Raw genomic sequence first — 23,409 nt, forward strand, 5'->3', positions numbered from 1 at the left:
ACACTGATTGAAGTGGATTTAACAAGTGACATCAATAAGGGATCATAGCTTTCACCTGGTCAGTCTATGTCATGGAAAGAGCAGGTGTTGTTAATGTTTTGTACCCTCAGTGTATAAGCTCTGAATAAATTCTAAAAACGCAGATTTGTGGATGTTTTAGCAGGTTAATTTAGATCATATTGGTCATTGTTTCACTAAAATGGTTAACCAACATACTAGATATGTTTGGGGACATACACTACCGGTCAAAAGTTTTAGAACACCTACTCATTCAAGGGGTTCTCTTTATTTGTACAATTTTCTACATTGTAGAATAATAGTGAAGACATCAAAACTATGAAATAACACATATGGAATCATGTAGTAACCAACAAAGTGTTAAACAAATCAAAATATATAGCCACCCTTCGCCTTGATGACAGCTTTGCACACTCTTGGCATTCTCTCAACCAGCTTCATGAGGTAGTCACCTGGAAGGCATTTCAATTAACAGGTGTACCTTCTTAAAAGTTAATTTGTGGAATTTCTTTCCTTCTTAATGCATTTGAGCCAATCAGTTGTGTTGTGACAATTTGGGGGGGGTGGTATACAGAAGATAGCCCTATTTGGTAAAAGACCAAGTCCATATTATGGCAAGAACAGCTCAAATAAGCAAATAGAAACGACAGTCCATCATTACTTTAAGACATGAAGGTCAGTCAATACGGAAAATGTAAAGAACTTTGAAAGTTTCTTCAAGTGCAGTCGCAAAAACCATCAAGCGCTATGATGAAACTGGCTCTCATGAGGACCGCCACAGGAATGGAAGACCCAGAGTTAACTCTGCTGCAGAGGATAAGTTCAGTAGATTTATCAGCTTCAGCAATTGCAGCCCAAATAAATGCTTCACAGAGTTCAAGTAACAGACACATCTCAACATCAACTGTTCAGAGGAGACTGTATGAATCAGGCCTTCATGGTCAAATTGCTGCAAAGAAACCACTACTAAAGGACACCAATAAGAAGAAGAGACCTGCTGGACCAAGAAACATGAGAAATTGACATTAGACCAGTGGAAATGTGTACTTTGGTCTGGAGTCCAAATTTGAGATTTTTGGTTCCAACCGCCGTGTCTTTGTGAGACGCGGTGTGGGTGAAAGGGTGATCTCTGCATGTGTATTTCCCACCGTAAAGCATGGAGGAGGAGGTGTTATGGTGTGGGGGTGCTTTGCTGGTGACACTGTCTGTGAGTTATTTAGAATTCAAGGCACACTTAACCAGCATGGCTACCACAGCATTCTGCAGCGTTATGCCATCCCCTCTGGTTTGGGCTTAGTGGGACTATCATTTGTTTTTCGACAGGACAATGACCCAACACACCTCCAGGCTGTGTAAGGGCTATTTTACCAAGAAGGAGAGTGATGGAGTGCTGCATCAGATGACCTGGCCTCCACAATCCCCCGACCTCAACCAAATTGAGATGGTTTGGGATGAGTCGGACCGCAGAGTGAAGGAAAAGCAGCCAACAAGTGCTCAGCATATGTGGGAACTCCTTCAAGACTGTTGGAAAAGCATTCCAGATGAAGCTGGTTGAGAGAATGCCAAGAGTGTACAAAGCTGTCATCAAGGCAAAGGGTGGCAATTTGAAGAATCTCAAATATAAAATATAATTTGATTTGTTTAACACTTTTTTAGTTACTACATGATTCCATTTGTGTTATTTCATAGTTTTGATGTCTTCACTATTATTCTACAATGTAAAAATATTGAAAAATCCTTAAACGTTTGACCGGTAGTGTAACAAATAAATCACCATATCAGTTTTGATATCACCCATTTGCCAATGTGGCTTAAAAGTTAATGAAAGTAAAATAAAAATAGACAACTAAAAATGCATGTAAACGCTGTACAACTTCCAGAATTCCCCCAAATATTCCATAGTGTCTGATCAAGTTTTGATGTTCTGTTTCCAATCTACATCAGAAGAGATACTTTCGACATGTGTCAGATCCACACCTGCACTCCACCCGAATCCGCTTTTTGGGAGAGCTTGGGAGTCCCGCTAAACTGAAATTTGAGTCCATCCTTGTGCTCTCTGCATCAACTGGATCAACTGCAATGACAATGTCAAGAGCAAAATTCAGCCAAGATAGCCTAACAACTGAGAAACATGTGTTATGGTTAGCTCACCTGCACCACATAATTGTCAAACTGTTTAACAAGCCACATATGAAAACAGTATTGCCCAAGCATCAAACACACTCAAGACTAAAAAGCTATTTTGATCTCTGTAGCTCAATTGGTAGAGCACGGCGCTTGTAACGCCAGGGTAGTGGGTTCGATCCCCGGGACCACCCATACGTAAAAATGTATGCACGCATGACTGTAAGTCACTTTGGATAAAAGCGTCTGCTAAATGGCATATTATATTATTAAATTTCCAGTGCTCACTAATTCCATTGCATTATACAATTTCAAGGTGTGTTACTGTGGTACCGAAAAGACAGTGGGTTTACCCAATTGCACTTGCCTACCTAACCCTGAAAGAACTGAGTAGGTGATATGACACATTTGGTGTCCACTGCCCACACCCACCTATGTAGTTAGTCACCTGCAATGTCCACTAGCAGCGATTGGTGATGACAAAGTAACAGAGCCCATTCATTTTCAATGGAAGGAAATTGACACGCCTAAATGAGCCAGGTGAAACATGCAAAGCAAAGAAAGCAATGCAATGTTTTTCTTTTTTGATGAACTCTATGCAAATCTCCAGCGATAGTGCGGCAAGATTTACAATTGAGGCTCAGGATAGCTTCCAGCCAGTGCTGTATTGGAGGTTGATAAATTCACTACCTATCACGCTGTGTGCTTGCTGCTCGAAAGAAACACCATGGTGATCAACTGTTGGAAAATCAAGTGACTTTCAGCTGATATCAACCGTTAGTCACTCTTAGTAACAGCAGCTGTATTATCTACCTTTAAAGGGATCCTGTGAGATTCTGGTAAGTTATTCCACTTACCCAGAGTCAGATGAACTTGTGGATACCATTTTTATGTCTCTATTCAACTCCTACCCTACGAGGTCCGGAGCCTGCTGGTTTGCTGTTCTACCTGATAATTAATTGCACCCACCTGGTGTCCCAGGTCTAAATCAGTCCCTGATTAGAGGGGAACAATTAAAAAATGCAGTGGAACTGGCTTTGAGGTCCAGAGTTGAATTTGAGGGATGAGTGCAGTATGAAGAAAGTTAGTTAGTTTTTTGAGTCAATGCTAACTAGCGTTAGCGCAATGACTTCAAAGTCTACATGTAAGGTAGCATACGCTAGCAGAGACAAATAAATGGTATCCACAAGTTCATTTGACTCTGGGTAAGTAGAAAAACAGCTTAATTGCCAACATCTCTCAGTATTCCTTTAAAGTTTAAACTGTCATGTTGTGGTCATGTTAGGCAGTGAAACACCACACTTACTTTGCATCTTGTAGTCAAAAGTGAGCTCTTCTCCTGCCCTGATGGAGCGTGTTGAAAATAAAGCTATCCTCGGGAGTCTCTCATCCAGGTTGTCTATAAACACATTGTATACTTGCAGGTTGGGGTTGCACTGCAAAACAGAGACAACTTCAAGGTTAATAATAAGGTCCAATGCAGTCGTTTGTATCTCAATACCAAATCATTTCTGGGTAATAATTAAGTACCTTACTGTGATTGTTTTCAAATAAAATGGTCAACAAAGAAAAATAGCTTCTTAGCAAAGGGCAATTTCTCAAGCAATAATTTAGCTAAGACTGTCTGGGAGAGGTCTGAGTGGGGAGGGGAAAACTGAAAATTAGTGGTTATTGGCAGAGAGGTTTGGAACTCATTCTTATTGGTTTATTAACTAATTTATAGCATGGCGTTGTTACCATGGAAGGCCAAAACTCCATCCCGCCAAAACAGTCTGACATTTCTGGTGTTTCTTTTCAAACAGCTTTTACACTAAAAGGGCATTATCATAATTTTCACAATATTATTCCAACCTCAGTGTTGAAATATATATAAAACACAGGAAAATCACATTTTTGACTGCAGTGGGCCTTTAAGGTCAAAGCACAACTACAGCAATCAATGATATATTTCAGAATAGCCTACTGCTTATAATACATAAATAAAAATACAATTATATTATGATTTTCATACAATTGAGAAAAAAAGTCTGTTCACTATAACTCTTACTCAGTTTGACAAATCTGGTGCACTTCTTGTTCCGTATGAGAAAGCCAATTACAGGGCAATACTAGAACACGTCCATGGGAACTCAAGAGGCATTTTGAACCGCTTCTATTCTGCTGTGTCTACGATGCGACTGCTTTCACTTGGGCAAAGAATACCAAAATATACTACTACCGAAAGGTACGACATGGTGCTTTGGCTCCTCTGCAGGTATGTCTCATGTTTCTGAAAGGTTAACTCATATGATATGACAAATGTGCCACTCACACTGTGGTTGACAAAGTGGGAGATGTTGCCATGGTTAGCAGCGTCCACCGTATAAACGTCCTCCACGTAGTCCAGGTCAAACAGGTAGGTGGCGCCTTGCCGGTCGTACAGGTGTCCTCTCTTCTCCGCCTCGTCCGATGTGATGATCTGACGGAGGCAGATGCACAAACCACTTAACCAACCGCTCACAAACACCCCGAATACAAATTTAAGTTAAAGCTTGTGTTCAAAAAGCAGACGCAGACACATACTACATGTGTCTAATGTTCTTTGTCAATTACGGTACTCTAATCCAGGCGTTTTCAAAGTCTGAGACAGTGGGCCACCCTTCAGAGAACATCAAGACAACCCCCCCCATTGCAACTATTTATTTTTCAGTTGTAAAATAAATAGTTGTAATGAAACTGTTAGAAAACCACTTTTTATTTTTGGCCACTCCATCCTGATTGCTAGCTATTATAAATAATTAATTATTATTCAAATCAGATTTTTTAAATCTATTACAAGGCATGTCATTGCCCTTTTAAGACGCCATTCTGTTGCGCAGTTGGACCTAAACCATGCTCCAAACATATTTTTTTTACGGAGCCACGAGCGCAATTTTAGGAGTTTAGAAATAAACATGGCAGCACTGTAAAGTTGGGATACCATTCTTTTAAAATGTAGCCATCAAAGCTTCTTTAAAATAAATAAAAATAACTAACACCCTTGCCTTTCGTGAACTAACACTCGCACTTGACTTTCTCCTACTAGCACTAACTTCTGATAGCTACTTTGATGAAAAATGTACTTACTATAACTGATATGTGGTTGTCTCACCTAGCTATCTTAAGATGAATGCACTAAGCCATTCTGGATAAGAACGTCTGCTAAATGACTAGAATGTACAAAATATATTTTTTTACTGAAACTCTGGCACCCCCCAGGGAGGCACGCCTCACTCTAATCCAATTTTAACATTAGTTTCGTGACAGAATAGCTCATTCTGGTAAAAGCAGCTGACATGATCGGCCAATACTTCTTACCTAAAGTATTGGCCAATACTTTATACTACTTACCTCTCCAACGTACTCCATGACAAAGGTGTTCTTTTTGATGTGCTGTAGCGCACGCACGCCCCAGCCTCGGCCGTTCCCAGTCTTGAAGATGCACAGGTCGAACTGAATGCCCTTCTGGACCAAGCGGTTGGAGCAGTCAGGCCCGCAGCTGCAGCGGGCATTACACTCGTAGATGGGCTCCCCGGCCCGCACTCGCACCTGGCCCTTGTCAGTGTAGGCCAGGCGGTGGAGGGAGGCCCCGGGGCAGCAGCCTCCGACCGGATCACTAAAGCAGTCCTTACACTCACAGCCCACGGCCATCTCGTTGAGCACGATGCCCTCGCCCACCTTATAATTGGTGATGTAGGTGAAGTTCCTGGGCGGGCCGTCTAGGTCCACCTCGTTAAGGACAAAGATGCGGCCCGGGTGGTTACGAGTCTTGTTCAGGTCGGCCTCCCAGCACTGGAGCCTCTTGCGGAGCTTGGCTTTCTGCACCAGGGTCCAGGCCACGTCCTTGTCCAGCCGCTTGGGGCAGGTGGTCCGCCTCTTCAGCCGACTAAGCTCTCGCTCCATGTCCATGTGGAACTGCATCATTAGTTTCCTGCACTTGAGGTTTTTGCGGGGCTCCCATGTGTTGGTCGACTCGGGGTAGCCCTTCCATTTAACCAGGTAGAACTCCTGCTCCTGAGTCACAAAAGGAGATATGACTTGAGTTACGCATTATGCCACAAAATATTAAACGTGGTACATTTGCTACATTATGCATGCATACAGTGCATTTGGAAAGTATTCAGACCCCTTGACTTTTCCCACTGTTACGTTACAACATTCTAAAAAATTTTTATTTATTTTTTAATACCCCATAATGACAAACCAAAAGGAGGTTTAAACAATTTTAACAGAAAAATCACATTTACATAAGTAGTCTGACCCTTTACTCAGTACTTTATTGAGGCACCTTTAGCAGCGATTACAGCCTCGAGTCTTCTTGGGTATGTATTTGGGGAGTTTCTCTCATTCAGTTATACAGATCCTCTCAGGTTGGATGGGGAGCTATTTTCAGGTCTCTCCAGAGATTCAAGTCCGGGCTCTGGCTGGGCCACACAAGGACATTGAGACTTGTCCCGAAAGCCACTCCTGTGTTGTCTTGGCTGTGTGCTTAGGGTTGTCGTCCTGTTGGAAGGTGAACCTTCACCCCAGTCTGAGGTCCTGAGTGCTTTGGAGCAGGTTTTCATCAAGGATCTCTGTATTTTGCTCAGTTCATCTTTCCCTCGATCCTGACTAGTCTCCCAGTCCCTGCCGCTGAAAAACATCCCCACAGCATGATGCTGCCACCACCATCCTTCCCAGCCAGGTTTCCTCCAGACGTGACGCTTGGCATTCAGGCCAAAGAGTTCAATCTTGGTTTCATCAGACCAGAGAATCTTGTTTCTCATGGTCTGAGAGTCTTTAGGTGCCTTTTGGCACACTCCAAGGGGGCTGTCATGTGCCTTTTACAGAGGAGTGGCTTCCTTCTATATACACACACACAAACACATAATACACAGCTCTGGAAATAATTAAGAGACCACTGAAAAATTCAGTTTCTCTGGTTTTACTATTTATAGGTATGTGTTTGGGTAAAATTAACATTTTTGTTTTATTCTATAAACTACTGACAACATTTCTCCCAAATCAAAATATTGTCATTTAGAGCATTTATTTGCAGAAAATGACAACTGGTCAAAAATAACAAAAAAGATGCAGTGTTGTCAGACCTCGAATAATGCGAAGAAAATAAGTTCATGTTCATTTTTAAACACAATACTAATGTTTTAACTTAGAAATCAATATTTGGTGGAATAACCTTGATTTTCAATCACAGCTTTCATGCGTCTTGGCATGCTCTCCACCAGTCTTTCACATTGATGTTGGGTGACTTTATGCCACTCCTGGCACTCCTGCTCCTCTCCGAGCTGGGCATCTCCTGCGCGGCTCACTCCTGGATTGCGTCCTACCTGACCGGTCGCTCCTACCAAGTGGCGTGGCGAGAAGCTGTCTCCGCACCACGTGCTCTCACCACTGGTGTCCCCCAGGGCTCAGTTCTAGGCCCTCTCCTTTTCTCCCTATACACCAAGTCACTTGGCTCTGTCATATCCTCACATGGCCTCTCCTATCATTGCTACGCTGACGATACACAACTAATCTTCTCCTTTCCCCCTTCTGATAACCAGGTGGCGAATCGCATCTCTGCATGTCTGGCAGACATATCAGTATGGATGACGGATCACCACCTCAAGCTGAACCCTGGCAAGACGGAGCTGCTCTTCCTCCCGGGGAAGGACTGCCTGTTCCATGATCTCGCCATCACGGTTGTCAACTCCGTTGTGTCCTCCTCCCAGAGTGCGAAGAGCCTTGGCGTGACCCTGGACAACACCCTGTCGTTCTCCGCTAACATCAAGGCGGTGACCCGATCCTGCAGGTTCATGCTCTACAACATTCGGAGAGTACGACCCTGCCTTACACAGGAAGCGGCACAGGTCCTAATCCAGGCACTTGTCATCTCCCGTCTGGATTACTGCAACTCGCTGTTGGCTGGGCTCCCTGCCTGTGCCATTAAACCCCTACAACTCATCCAGAATGCCGCAGCCCGTCTGGTGTTCAACCTTCCCAAGTTCTCTCACGTCACCCCCTTCCTCCGCACACTCCACTGGCTTCCAGTTGAAGCTCGCATCCGTTACAAGACCATGGTGCTTGCCTATGGAGCAGTGAGGGGAACGGCACCTCCGTACCTTCAGGCTCTGATCAGTCCCTACACCCAAACGAGGGCATTGCGTTCATCCACCTCTGGCCTGCTGGCTCCCCTTCCTCTGCGGAAGCATAGTTCCCGCTCAGCCCAGTCAAAACTGTTCGCTGCTCTGGCACCCCAATGGTGGAACAAGCTCCCTCACGACGCCAGGACAGCGGAGTCACTCACCACCTTCCGTAGACATTTGAAACCCCACCTCTTTAAGGAATACCTGGGATAGGATAAAGTAATCATTTTACCCCCACCCAAAAAAATAAAAAATAAATTGTAAAGTGGTTATCCCACTGGCTATAGGGTGAATGCACCAATTTGTAAGTCGCTCTGGATAAGAGCGTCTGCTAAATGACGTAAATGTAAAATTCAAGCAGCTCGGCTTTGCTTGACGGCTTGTGACCATCCATCTTTCTCTTGATCACATTCCAGAAGTTTTCGAATGGGGTTCAGTTCTGGAGATTGGGCTGGCCATGACAGGGTCTTGATCTGGTGGTCCTCCATCCACACATTGATTGACCTGGCTGTGTGGCATGGCACATTGTCCTGCTGGAAAAACCAATCCTCAGAGTTGGGGAACAATGTCAGAGCGAAAGGAAGCACGTTTTCTTCCAGGACAACCTTGTACGTGGCTTGATTCATGCGTCCTTCACAAAGACAAATCTGCCCGATTCCAGCCTTGCTGAAGCACCCCCAGGTCATCACTGATCCTCCACCAAATTTCACAGTGGGTGCGAGACACTGTGGCTTCTGGCCTCTCCAGATCTCCGTCTAACTATTAGACGACCAGGTGTTGGGCAAAGCTGAAAATTGGACTCAGAGAAAATGACCTTACTCCAGTCCTCTACGGTCCAATGCTTATGGTATTTAGCAAACCTCAGCCTGGCTCTTCTTTGCTTCTCATTGATGAAGGGCTTTTTTCTAGCTTTGCACGACTTCAGCCCTGCCCCTAGGAGCCTGTTTCGAACCGTCCTCGCCGTGCACTTCACCCCAGCTGCCGTTTGCCATTCCTTTTGTAGGTCACTTGATGTCATCCTACGGTTGTTGAGTGACATTCGAATGAGTTGGCGGTCATCCCGGTTTTCGCCCTCTGCCGGTCTGTAGCTTTGTTGTCCCCAATGTCTGCTGCTTGACCTTGTTCTTATGAACCGCCGTCTTTGACATTTTAAGGACGGAAGCAACCCGACGCTCACCGTATCCCTCTGCCAGTAAAGCCAGAATTGAACCCTTCTTTTCCTCACTCAAACCTTTTCAACTCTTTTGGCATGGTCCATAGTTATTTTTTGATTAATATTACTTTTGAGGTACTATTAGCACTGTTTTTGCCCTCGAGCTGGTCCCACTGCAAGAGGATAGTGATGACCACAGCAGTAGATTTTATACTTTTCCTCGTTAAATAAGATTTGGTTCAGGTGATCACCTAATCAGTACCTAATTCAGTAGGATGAGGTGTGCCTGTGTTGGAATTCAACAGACACTGGAATGGAATGGCTGTCATACATGTAGAGATGCTGATTTAAGAAAAATTGGCAGTGCTCTCTTAATTTTTTCCAAAGATATATGTATATATATACAGTGAGGGAAAAAAGTATTTGATCCACTGCTGATTTTGTACATTTGCCCACTGATAAAGAAATGACCAGTCTGTAATTTTAATGGTAGGTTTATTTGAACAGTGAGAGACAGAATAACAAAACAAAAATCCAGAAAATCGCATGTCAAAAATGTTATAAATTGATTTGCATTTCAATGAGGGAAATAAATATTTGACCCCCTCTCAATCAGAAAGATTTCTGGCTCCAAGGTGTCTTTTATACAGGTAAAGAGCTGAGATTAGGAGCACACTCTTAAAGGGAGTGCTCCTAATCTCAGTTTGTTACCTGTATAAAAGACACCGGTCCACAGAAGCAATCAATCAATGAGATTCCAAACTCTCCACCATGGCCAAGACCAAAGAGCTCTCCAAGGATGTCAGGGACAATATTGTAGACCTACACAAGGCTGGAATGGGCTACAAGACCATCGCCAAGCAGCTTGGTGAGAAGGTGACAACAGTTGGTGTGATTATTCGCAAATGGAAGAAACACAAAAGAACTGTCAATCTCCCTCGGCCTGGGGCTCCATGCAAGATCTCACCTCGTGGAGTTGCAATGATCATGAGAACGGTGAGGAATCAGCCCAGAACTACACGGGAGGATCTTGTCAATGATCTCAAGGCAGCTGGGACCATAGTCACCAAGAAAACAATTGGTAACACACTACGCTGTGAAAGCCTGAAATCCTGCAGCGCCCGCAAGGTCCCCCTGCTCAAGAAAGCACATATACACGCCCGTCTGAAGTTTGCCAATGAACATCTGAATGATTCAGAGGAGAACTGGGTGAAAGTGTTGTGGTCAGATGAGACCAAAACCGAGCTCTTTGGCATCAACTCAACTCGCTGTGTTTGGAGGAGGAGGAATGCTGCTTATGACCCCAAGAACACCATCCCCACCGTCAAAACATGGAGGTGGAAACATTATGCTTTGGGGGTGTTTTTCTGCTAAGGGGACAGGACAACTTCACCACATCAAAAGGGACGATGGACGGGGCCATGTACCGTCAAATCTTGGGTGAGAACCTCCTTCCCTCAGCCAGGGCATTGAAAATGAGTCGTGGATGGGTATTCCAGCATGACAATGACCCAAAACACACGGCCAAGGCAACAAAGGAGTGGCTCAAGAAGAAGCACATTAAGGTCCTGGAGTGGCCTAGCCAGTCTCCAGACCTTAATCCCATAGAAAATCTGTGGAGGGAGCTGAAGGTTCAAGTTTCCAAACGTCAGCCTCGAAACCTTAACTTGGAGAAGATCTGCAAAGAGGAGTGGGACAAAATCCCTCCTGAGATGTGTGCAAACCTGGTGGCCAACTACAAGAAACGTCTGACCTCTGATTGCCAACACGGGTTTTGCCACCAAGTACTAAGTCATGTTTTGCAGAGGGGTCAAATACTTATTTCCCTCATTAAAATCCAAATCAATTTATAACATTTTTTACATGCGTTTTTCTGGATTTCGTTGTTGTTATTCTGTCTCTCACTGCTCAAATAAACCTACCATTAAAATTATAGACTGATGTCTTTGTCAGTGTGCAAACATACAAAATCAGCAGGGGATCAAATAATTTTTTCCCCTCACTGTATACATATATACATACACACATACAGTATTTGTATTTTTTTAAATCTTTATTTTAACAGGGAAAAACAGACTGAGACCTGGATCTCTTTTACGGCTGTGCCCTGTGTAAACATGTTGACATGTACAGTTTTAGACATACAGACAAGAACATTTCAAACATACAAAACAAAAACACAATTCAACAGAAACAATCACAGACAACATCATATTGATCCTCCATAACATTTTTAAAATGGGCAAGGGACACCAGAGTGTCTAACTTAAGTTGGATCTGCAGTTTGTTCCATAAATAAGGTGCAAAGGAACTGAAGGCAGTCCTACCGAACTCTGTGGAGACCACAGAAGTCTAATGTAATCCACATCTGTGATCTGGTTTTAAAATTAGTATATCTAGTGGAAATTAATTATGATATATATGGGAGGTAGTTTTAAAATAAGTGCTTTATAAATAAACAAGAGAGCATGTTGCTCTCGCCTCACAGATAGAGGCCCAACCCACATGTTGATATAGGATACAGTGATGAGTTTTGAAACTATCACCTGTGATAAACCTGAGTGCACAATGGTAAATAGCATCCAGTGGTTTTAATGTGTTTGCTGATGCATGCATATAGATAATATCACCATAATCTAAAACGGACATAAAAGTAGCCTGCACAATTTGTTTTCTATTTACGGAGGACAGACAAGCCCTGTTTCTGTAAAGGAACCATATCTTGAATTTGAGCTTTTTTCCCAATTCAGTAACATGTTTTTTTTTTAAGAAAGCCTATCATCTAACCATACCCCTAAGTATTTATATGCAGAGACCTGTTTGATTTGAGTACCATCCAAGCTAGTGATTACAAAAGTGTTTAATTGAGTTTAGACCTAGAAAAAAACATGACATTTGTTTTCTTAGCGTTTAAAACAAGTTTAAGCTGTAAAAGAGACCCCTGTAGTATCCTAAAATCAGACTCCAACTGCATTAAAGCTTGGTCTGCTGTTGGCGCAATAGAGTACATCACTGTGTCATCTGCATATAAATGGAATTTACAATATCTGACATCACCAATGTTGTTTATATAAAGTGAGAACAATAGTGGGCCAATTATTGAACCCTGAGGGACCCCTTTAAGTAACTGTAAGGGGTCAGACTTGACCCCGTCGACCATGACGGCCTGAGTTCTATCTTTAAAATAGTCATAAAACCATCGACAGGCATCAGTGCCCAGTCCTATAGATGACAGCTTACTCAAAAGGATAGCATGGTCTACAGTGTCAAAAGCTTTTGACAAATCTACAAACAACGCAGCACAGTGTTTTTTATCATCTAAGGCATTTGCAATATCATTTACAACAAGCATAGTGGCCAATGTGGTACTGTGTTTAGATCTAAAACCAGATTGATTGGGGCTAAAAATACTGTTAACAGAAAGAAAAGATTGTAACTGTTTGTTGACTATAGATTCTAGGATCTTTGCCAGACAAGGGAGCCTAGAGATGGGTAGATAGTTATCCAAATCACTACAGTCACCTCCCTTATGTAATGGCAGAACAAAAGCTGCTTTCCACACCTTAGGGATATTTCCTGTGCTTAATGTTAGATAAAAAAGGTGTGTCACTGAACCAGCAATGATAGGTGCAGCACACTTAAGTAAGTACGGGTCTAAATTGTCAGCACCTAAGGATTTCTTAGTATCAATGGACAGGGCAGCTAGAACCTCTGCTTCAGTTATTTTCTGGAAACTAAAGACAGGGTTACCATTTTTCAGAGTAATAGTTGAAAAGTACCACAATGGCCATTTTTATTTTCAAATCAAAACCAGCAGAGATGAAATGCTTATTAAAAGCGTCACAAATATCATTTTTTTCCACTTAGAATAAAGGAGTCTGAGATAATTTGCTTAGGAAGAGAAACAGCATAATTCCCCTGTTTCAGTGAATTAACGGTTTCCCAAAATTTTGCAGGATCTTCTGCAGAATCTGTCATAGCATTAAGGAAGTAATTTGATTTTGACTTTTTGACAGCTGCAGTACATTTATTTCTCAATTGCCTAAAAAAACAGCCAATCAGCTGGAGTACCTGTTTTCCTTGCCAAGGCCCAGGCCCGATTCTTTTGCAGAAAGACCTGACAATTCAGGAGAGAACCAAGAACTGGTTCGGTTTCTTACTCTGTGATTCTTAAGCGGGGCATGTTTATCAGACATAGAGGTAACAATAGAAGAGAAAAAAGCAAGGGCTAAAACCGGGTCCAGAAAGCAGCAAGTGGATAAAAGCTCAGAGTGATATAAGTCAAGGATAAAAGCTTGCTGTGAGAAATGTACAGGGATCAGAGTGTTTCAGCCTGGTATCTCCAATACAAGCAATAGAGCAGTGGTCACTGATATCATTTGGAGAGAAAAAAACACTGGCTGTGTATTTATGGGGGGTATTTGTTAGAATAATGTCTAGTAGAGTAGATTTTACTGGATTCTTAAAGTTGGGACAGGTTGGTTTAGTTATCAGCTGAGTTAGATTTAGCTCAGTACAAATATCTTTTAATTTATCGGATACTGGTGAAAGCCAATCCAGGTTAAAATCTCCCAAAATCAGTAATTCAGAGTTTGCATTGTTAGACAGTATATCAGATAATTTGCATAGAGTACAAGGAGGAGTTGAGGGGGGGCGATATACCCCTGCTAGAGTTAAATGAGCATTATTACCAAGTACCACATTTAAAACTAGACATTCATATTGCTTTGGGACAGAGGTTGATATGGACACAGAAACATTTAAGCAGCATTTTACATAAATCGCGATACCACCACCTCTACCAACTTTATCAGCTCTATAAATATTGTACCCAATCAACTGAACATCTGAATCAGGCACAGAATCACACAGCCACGATTCAGATACAAATCAGTACGTCAACATTTGATTGTGAGACCAAAATTTCAATAAAGTCCAACTTTTGGATCAGGCTTCTAGCATTCAAATGAATTATTCCAATGCCATTGCTACGGGAATTCATATCAGATGGAGTATCCAAGGTAGCACCTGAAGCTGCACTGAATGAGCAATAAACAATTTTTCGGGCTATTGACAGAGCTCCATTTTATGGGGACAAGATTACTACTAACAATACCTCTCTGCATGTAAGTAGTATTCGCAATACGGTGATTGGACAATAATCTAGGAATTGCAGAAAGGTTGTTAGCTGAAGTTTGTTCCATATTTGCAATTGAGGGACTAATTAATGAAACTGGGAGAGGAGCATTGAACATAGTCTGATAGGGGAGCGTACAATCCCAAAAGTCAACCCCCGAAAATACACAACGTCAGGTATCAAAGGCTCTACATGAGGCAAGAGTAAGAGACATGTTGGTGGAGAGGATGCTGGAGCCATACCCGTTTAGATGTAAATTGTCCCGAAGAAATAGACCTGGTCGGTCTGTAAAAGCTGCAAAGTTATCCACAAAAGGAATTCCCATCGTGCAGCAGTATCCCTTAAGCCAGGTGTAATTGGCGTATACGACTAAAAACCATATCCGTGTAGCGTGGGGATGGAAAAGGACCGGAAACAACACACTGCTTCCCAGATTCCAGCAGCGTATTTATCAATGTTTTAAAATCGTCTCTCAATTTCTCTGACTGCTGGAGTTTAATGTCATTTGACCCAACATGGACAATGACAGTTGAAGCGGCGGAGTGCTTGCTAATAAGTAGCGGTAGCATGGAATTTAGGTCAGGGATCCTAGCGCCAGGGTAGCAGAAAGTCTCAGCTTTCCGGATTGAAACGTTTCGGACCATGGATGAACCCACCACGAGAACGGAAGGACTACAGATGGGTTTATTGGGTAAATGATGGGGCCTCTCCCAGGTGATCTGCCTCCTAGCAGGTTGAGGGGGGCTAGCAGCTGAGACTGACGACCTAGCGGTAGGCAAGGAGCGCAGATGAGTGTGCTTGGGCACTTCCACCTGAGAGTGAGACGGCAGCAGTAGATATGTAGCGGAGGGACCCTGTACAGTATGATTGGAATGCACTTCCAGGTCTTTCAGGACCTTGAATCTCCTCCCCAATTGTAGCACTTCCGAAACATTTGATGGATTCCGTTTCCTGGAGTGCTTTACTCCCCGGACAGCAATCCAGGCATCCTGAGGCGGAGCAGAAGGGGTGGAACAGACCGGGGCCTTCGGTTTAGCTCCTAGCCTGGGCCATGGCTCATTTAAGGGAACCGAATAGAGTTTCTCCGTTACAGGCTCCCCAGAAGTGGAGGTGTCGAGCCAGGGGCAGGTGACGTCGTCGATTTTGGAGGTGGTTTGTGCAACCATGGAGTCCAGGAGTTCCTCGTCCTCCTTGATCTGGCCCAAGACAGATACTCTCCCCTCCAGCTCAGCGACTCTCTGGCTCAGGTACATCCAGGGGTGAGCGAAGCCATGAGAGACATCCAACTTGCTCCTCTCTGTAGGTCGTCTCGTCGTTGTTGGTAACCAGGAATCTGGGACACAAACTTGCGGTCCCAGCCGCAAAGGCTGACCGCGTCGCGGAATCAGTAGCAATGCAAACTTTAGCTATGATTTTAAAACGATTTCATAAAAACAACAAACCGAGTGTAGGCAGTACACGGTTCTGTTGCGCGCTCTGATGACGTCTGTTGCGTGATGGCCTGTGTGAAAGTCAAGAAAAGTGAGTACACCCCTCACATTATTGTAAATATTTGAGTATCTTTTCATGTGACAACACTGAAGTAATGACACTTTGCTACAATGTAAAGTAGTGAGTGTACAGCTTGTATAACAGTGTAAATTTGCGGTCCCCTCAAAATAACTCAACACACAGCCATTCATGTCTAAACCGCTGGCAACAAAAGTGAGTACACCCCTAAGTGAAAATGTCCAAATTGGGCCCAATTAGCCATTTTCCCTCCCTGGTGTCATGTGACTCGTTAGTGTTACAAGGTCTCAGGTGTGAATGGGGAGCAGGTGTGTTAAATGTGGTGTCATCGCTCTCACACTCCCTCATACTGGTCACTGGAAGTTCAACATGGCAAAGAACTCTGAGGATCTGAAAAAAAGAACTGTTGCTCTACATAAAGATGGCCTGGGCTATAAGAAGATTGCCAAGACCCTGAAACTGAGCTGCAGCACGGTGGCCAAGACCATACAGCGGTTTAACAGGACAGGTTCCACTCAGAACAGGCCTCGCCGTGGTCGACCAAAGAAGTTGAGTGCACATGCTCAGCGTCATATCCAGAGGTTGTCTTTGGGAAATAGACGTATGAGTGCTGCCAGCATTGCAGCAGAGGTTGAAGGGGTGGGGCGGTCAGCCTGTCAGTGCTCAGACCATACGCCGCACACTGCATCAAATTGGTCTGCATGGCGGTCATCCCAGAAGGAAGCCTCTTCTAAAGATGATGCACAAGAAAGCCCGCAAACAGTTTGCTGAAGACAAGCAGACTGAGGACATGGATTACTGGAACCATGTCCTGTGGTCTGATGAGACCAAGATAAACTTATTTGGTTCAGATGGTGTCAAGCGTGTGTGGCGGCAACCAGGTGAGGAGTACAAAGACAAGTGTGTCTTGCCTACAGTCAAGCATGGTGGTGGGAGTGTCATGGTCTGGGGCTGCATGAATGCTGCCGGCACTGGGGAGCTACAGTTCATTGTACTGTGACATACTGAAGCTGAGCATGATCCCCTCCCTTCGGAGACTGGGCCGCAGGGCAGTATTCCAACATGATAACGACCCCAAACACACCTCCAAGACGACCACTGCCTTGCTAAAGAAGCTGAGGGTAAAGGTGATGGACTGGCCAAGCATGTCTCCAGACCTAAACCCTATTGAGCATATGTGGGGCATCCTCAAACGGAAGGTGGAGGAGTGCAAGGTCTCTAACATCCACCAACTCCGTGATGTTGTCATGGAGGAGTGGAAGAGGACTCCAGTGGCAACCTGTGAAGCTCTGGTGAACTCCATGCCCAAGAGGGTTAAGGCAGTGCTGGAAAATGATGGTGGCCATACAAAATATTGACACTTTGGGCCCAATTTGGACATTTTCACTTAGGGGTTGTACTCACTTTTGTTGCCAGCGGTTTAGACATTAATGGCTGTGTGTTGTGTTATTTTGAGGGGACAGCAAATTTACACCGTTATACAAGCTGTACACTCAATACTTTACATTGTAGCAAAGTGTAATTTCTTCAGTGTTGTCACATGAAAAGATATACTCAAATATTTACAAAAATGTGAGGGGTGTACTCACTTTTGTGAGATACTGTATATATACACATACACTACCGTTCAAAAGTTTGGTGTCACTTAGAAATGTCCTTGTTTTCCATGAAAACATACATGAAATTAGTTTGAATAGGAAATATAGCAAAATGCATAGGCAATGTAGTCATTGACAAGGTTAAAAAATAATGATATTGAATAGAAATAATTGTCCTTCAAACTTTGCTTTTGTCAAAGAATCCTCCATTTGCAGCAATTACAGCCTTGCAGACCTTTGGCATTCTAGTTGTCAATTTGTTGAGGTAATCTGAAGAGATTTCACCCCATGCTTCATGAAGCACCTCCCACAAGTTGGATTGGCTTGATGGGCACTTCTTACGTACCATACGGTCAAGCTGCTCCCACAACTGCTCAATAGGGTTGAGATCCGGTGACTGTGCTGGCCACTTCATTATAGACAGAATACCAGCTGACTGTTTCTTCCCTAAATAGTTATTGCATAGTTTGGAGCTGTCCTTTGGGTCATTGTCCTGCTGTAGGAGGAAATTGGCTCCAATCAAGCGCCGTCCACAGGGTATGGCATGGCGTTGCAAAATGGAGTGATAGCCTTCCTTTTTCCAAGATCCCTTTTACCCTGTACAAATCTCCCACTTTACCGCCACCAAAGCACCCCCAGACCATCACATTGCCTCCACCGTGTTTGACAGATGGCATGAAGCACTCCTCCAGCATCTTTTCATTTGGTCTGCGTCTCACAAATGTTATTCTTTGTGATCCGAACACCTCAAACTTCGATTCCTCTGTCCATAACTTTTTTCCAATCTTCCTCTGTCCAGTGTCTGTGTTCTTTTGCCCATCTTAATCTTTTATTTTTATTGGACAGTCTGAGGTATGGCTTTTTCTTTGCAACTCTGCCTAGAAGGTAAGCATTCCCGGAGTCGCCTCTTCACTGTTGACGTTGAGACTGGTGTTTTGTGGGTACTATTTAATGAAGCTGCCAGTTGAGGACCTGTGAGGCGTCTGTTTCTCAAACTAGACACTACTTTTACATTTTTGTCATTTAGCAGACGCTCTTATCCAGAGCATACATTATTTTTGTATTTTTTCATACTGGCCCCCCGTGGGAATCGAACCCACAACCCTGGCGTTGCAAACGCCATGCTCTACCAACTGAGCTACATCCCTGCAGGCCATTCCCTCCCCTACCCTGGACGACGCTGGGCCAATTGTGCGCCGCCCCATGGGTCTCCCGGTCGCGGCCGGCTACGACAGAGCCTGGAGCCTAATGTATTTGTCCTCTTGCTCAGTTGTGCACCGGGGCCTCCCACTCCTCTTTCTATTCTGGTTAGAGCCAGTTTGCGTTGTTCTGTGAAGGGAGTAGTACACAGCGTTGTACGAGATCTTCAGTTTCTTGGCAATTTCTCGCATGGAATTGCCTTCATTTCTCAGAACAAGAATAAACGGACGAGTTTCAGAAGTTATTTGTTTCTGGCCATTTTGATCCTGTAATCGAACCCACAATTGCTGATGCTCCAGATACTCAACTAGTCTCAAGAAGGCCAGTTTTATTGCTTCTTTAAACAGCACAACAGTTTTCAGCTGTGCTAACATAATTGCAAAAGGGTTTTCTAATGATCAATTAGCCTTTTAAAATGATGAACTTGGAATAGCAAATACAACGTGGCATTGGAACACAGGACTGATGGTTGATTATAATGGGCCTCTGTACGCCCATGTAGATATTCCATTATTTTATTTTTTTACATTTATCAGCCGTTTCCAGCTACAATAGCCATTTACAACATTAACAATGTCTACACTGTATTTCTGATCAATTTTATGTTATTTTAATGGACAAAAAAATTATTTTCTTTCTAAAAAATGACATTTCTAAGTGACCCCAAACTTTAGAACGGTAGTGTGTGTGTTTATGTATGTATGTTCACCCGACCAAGAATATCTCAATCAAATGCCGACCGTATTATCTCCCAAGATCTAAGGCACTGGTTCGAATCCAGGCTCTGTCGTAGCCGGCCGTGACCGGGAGACCCATGGGGCGGCGCACAATTGGCCCAGCGTCGTCCAGGGTAGGGGAGGGAATGGCCGGCAGGGATGTTGGTAGAGCATGGCGTTTGCAACGCCAGGGTTATACATTTACATTTACATTTTAGTCATTTAGCAGACGCTCTTATCCAGAGCGACTTACAGTTAGTGCATACATTATTATTTTTCATACCCCCTGTGGGAATCGAACCCACAACCCTGGCGTTGCAAACACCATGCTCTACCAACTGAGCTACATCCCTGCCGGCCATTCCCTCCCCTACCCTGGACGACGCTGGGCCAATTGCGCGCCGCCCCATGGGTCTCCCGGTCGCGGCTGGCTACGACAGAGCCTGGATTCGAACCAGGATCTCTAGTGGCACAGCTAGCAGTGCCTTAGACCACTGCGCCACTCGGGAGAGTAATGGGTTCGTTTCCCGCGGGGGGCCAGTATGAAAAATATAAAAATAATGTATGCACTCACTAACTGTAAGTCGCTCTGGATAAGAGCATCTGCTAAATGACTAAATGTAAATGTAAGAATTTCTTTGGTTATAGTCACGGCCGTGTATATCCCCCCTCAAGCCGATACCACGACAGCCCTCAAAGAACTTCACTGGACTTTATGCAAACTGGAAACCACATATCCTGAGGCTGCATTTATTGTAGCTGGGGATTTTAACAAAGCAAATTTGAGGAATACGCTGCCGAAGTTCTATCAACATATCGACTGTTGTAATCGCGCTGCTAAAATCCTCGACCATTGCTATTCAAACTTCCGGGATGGTTACAAGTTCCTCCCCCGCCCTCCTTTCAGCAAATCTGACAACGACTCCATTTTGCTTCTCCCTTCCTATAGGCAGAAACTCGATACTGTTATTTTATTGCGATTCGATGTTCCAAACATATTACTCACCATATGTCTGCTGCAGAGGGACAAGAGAGAGCCATGAGAAAACGAGTTTGGATCAGTCATGGCAATAAATGTGCTGAAAACAAATTGGCTCCCTATTTAAAAAGAAGATTGAGAACAAAGTTTGAAGGAAAAATATGGCGTTTTGGTGCAGGTACAGCTAACTTGCGGAAAAATAATATTGCAATGTTGCCAAAAGAATATCCTGATTTGTAACTATCGATTTTTCCCCCCATCACTAATAGAGATCCTATTAAATTACAGAATGTATGGTCACATGCCCCTAGCTGTAAATGCTGACTGATGATCTCTTTCTCAGTTTCCATGGACTGCGGCTTTATGAAACCAAATGTTAAAAGGAATCACCAACTGATGGTTGCAATTCTTGAGATAACTCCAGGACTTGCCTCAGCCTTCATAGTCCCATAGAGAATTAATTGACTCACCTTAGACTTCTTGTAGTCACAGAGGTACTCAACCTCATAGTCATCGATGTTATGCTTGTTCACCCGTAGCTGTTTACAGTGGAGCCTTTCACGGCGGCAGACAGCCTGCAGATCGTCCAAAGACAGCTTGCAGGATACGCTGCAACCTGCAATGTAGTAATTGTAGCCACCATGTTTAGCCAGCTAAGTTACAAATAAACGAGACAAAATTAAATATATTCAGCTTGAGTATTCTTATTTCTAATTGCAGACACTGCCAGACAGTTCTACCGAAGATAGGCAGAAACTGCTTATCCAATAGAAATCCCCGATATCGCTTGTAGGCGATGTCATGGCGACGTTGGCTAGCTAAACTCATGCGCAGAAACACTTCACCGGGTCTAACGGTTGTTTCGTGCGGAACTGAGCATGTGCAAGCCGTCAAATCAAAAGGCACGCCTTCGATATAGTTGTTTTTAACGAAAATGAAAACGTGTCAGTTTGTCACGTTCACGAGGTTGGAGTAATAAAATGTTCAACTACTTAAGACATTTGCTCGAATCTAGGTTGGGCCTTTAGATTTCGACACAATGAACTACTAAGGAAGAATTTTTCACTTCTCAAACCCCATCCTGGTCTGCTTGGTCTGTTTCGCATGCATTCCTGGAAGTCTTCCGATGTTACGCCTCTGGTTTTAGAAACTCTGTGGTTCTCCTGAATAAGGTCTGCGTTTTGGCGCGTTAAATTATGTTGTTTGTAAGCAAGTAGGGGTGTCAGAAAACCACGCGAATTTTCCTCAAATTGACGCATCCTAATGCCACGCTGCTTGCTAACTACCTAGTTTTTAGGCTAGTTTAGTTAACTAGTAGTTATTCCATATCCGTATGCATTCTTTTGGCTTACCGGTTGCAACTACAAGCTGTTAGTAAAAAAAGACCACACAATCGAAATGCGCAGATAGAACTGCCAACTCAACTTCCTTGTTCTTGCTGTAACCTGGCTAGGTATTCCATGACAAGCGTGTGTTAAAGGTCGCAGAATTAAGCGTAACGTTTTAATTTCGAACAGCCACAATATGTCAAAAACACAGCACATATATACGTATTAACGTCCCACTCTCCTTACCTTCCAACTCTTCCGCCATGTTTACTGCACCGCCAAAATTGAACAATCCTTCGATTGCGGGAAAAAAAAACTTTCGAGGAAGCAGCTGTTCCATGCTGTTGATTGGATGCAGCAAATTCTAGCGGTATTTCGATTGGAGCACAAAAAGCTCTGCGACTGCAAAACTTTGCAAATATGTAATCCTTTTGCGAGATCAGCAAGGTATGGAAACAGAATAATACGCATATTCTCACTAATGTTCAGAGAATATTTGGCAAAAAAATAAAACATTTATATCCTTATTTATTAATTCAACCATTTGAAATGTGTAACACTAGATGGTGCAGTAGACACACAATTTCAAAATTGGCTCTACTACATGCATGGGGGAGTTAACAGTAGCCAGAGCAGTGCTTGATTTGGGATGAAAGAAGTGCAGGAGCTGTCTTTTTCCAAGTCGGTCTATTAGACTATGTTCACCGAAATTCGCAAATGCCATTATGCTATAGAGACCTCTAATTATTCAATGTTAAGGGTTCATACACATTTTCCATGACTATTATAGCCTACATTAAAAATTAAATAAACATAATTGACACTGGAAGGCTGCTGCGTCTGATCCCATGTAGGCCTACCATCTCCTGCCGTTGTGCCCTTGATCAAGGCAAGGCACTTAACCCCCCACAAAGTAGAACTGCACTGTTAGTCACATGTTGCCAACCCTCCATCTGGAGAACTCCTGGGTGTGCAGGCTTGGCTTTTGATCCAGCCCTGAAACACCTAAGTCTGCTTATCAAGGTCCTGTTGAGCAGATTATGTTTAGGCTACAATGTAGTTAGACCAGGGCTTCAACAAAAGCCTGCACACAAAGTAGCTATCCTGGCTGGAGGATGGTTGCCACCCTTGATATAAAATATTGCATTACAACCAAATACTTTTGTCTTTATAAAAGGATTCCCTCTTTCAATGAATCAGGGATCAAATGGATAAAGCAAGGTGTCTAACTAGATATGTTTATATAAGGCAAAAATATTCATGTTTCAGGGGAGATCTGTGCACAGCATGTTATTTGTCAATTATGATATTCCTAGAATATTTTTAACGTTGTCGCAATTTCATGGCTATTGTTTAGAGGGGAATCCCAGCTTTCCAACAGTGCAGATTTATTTAGGCCGGTGGAAAGGCGACAACTACTTTAATGATTAGTTAGCTATAGTTAACTAGCGAGAATTGCTACAAGTTATGTTTTGAATTGGCTATCTAGTTAGTCTGTCATTAT

The 23,409-nt window shown here is 43.4% G+C and overlaps 1 protein-coding gene across 1 annotated transcript; it reads right to left on the reverse strand.

The window, feature by feature from the left end:
* Positions 1–1,709: 1,709 nt before the first annotated feature.
* Positions 1,710–22,221, reverse strand: LOC121538205 (histone-lysine N-methyltransferase SUV39H1). Its single transcript, XM_041846024.1, has 6 exons — positions 22,152–22,221; positions 21,048–21,193; positions 5,512–6,174; positions 4,454–4,600; positions 3,449–3,578; positions 1,710–2,092 (listed from the first exon to the last, which is right to left on the reverse strand). Exons 1-6 carry the CDS (start codon positions 22,168–22,170, stop codon positions 1,959–1,961), a joined length of 1,239 nt encoding a protein of 412 aa, XP_041701958.1. The 5' UTR covers positions 22,171–22,221; the 3' UTR covers positions 1,710–1,958.
* Between the last annotated feature and the right edge of the window lie 1,188 nt (positions 22,222–23,409).

The sequence above is a fragment of the Coregonus clupeaformis genome, chromosome 24 (assembly GCF_020615455.1).
Source record: "Coregonus clupeaformis isolate EN_2021a chromosome 24, ASM2061545v1, whole genome shotgun sequence".
NCBI lineage: Eukaryota > Metazoa > Chordata > Actinopteri > Salmoniformes > Salmonidae > Coregonus > Coregonus clupeaformis.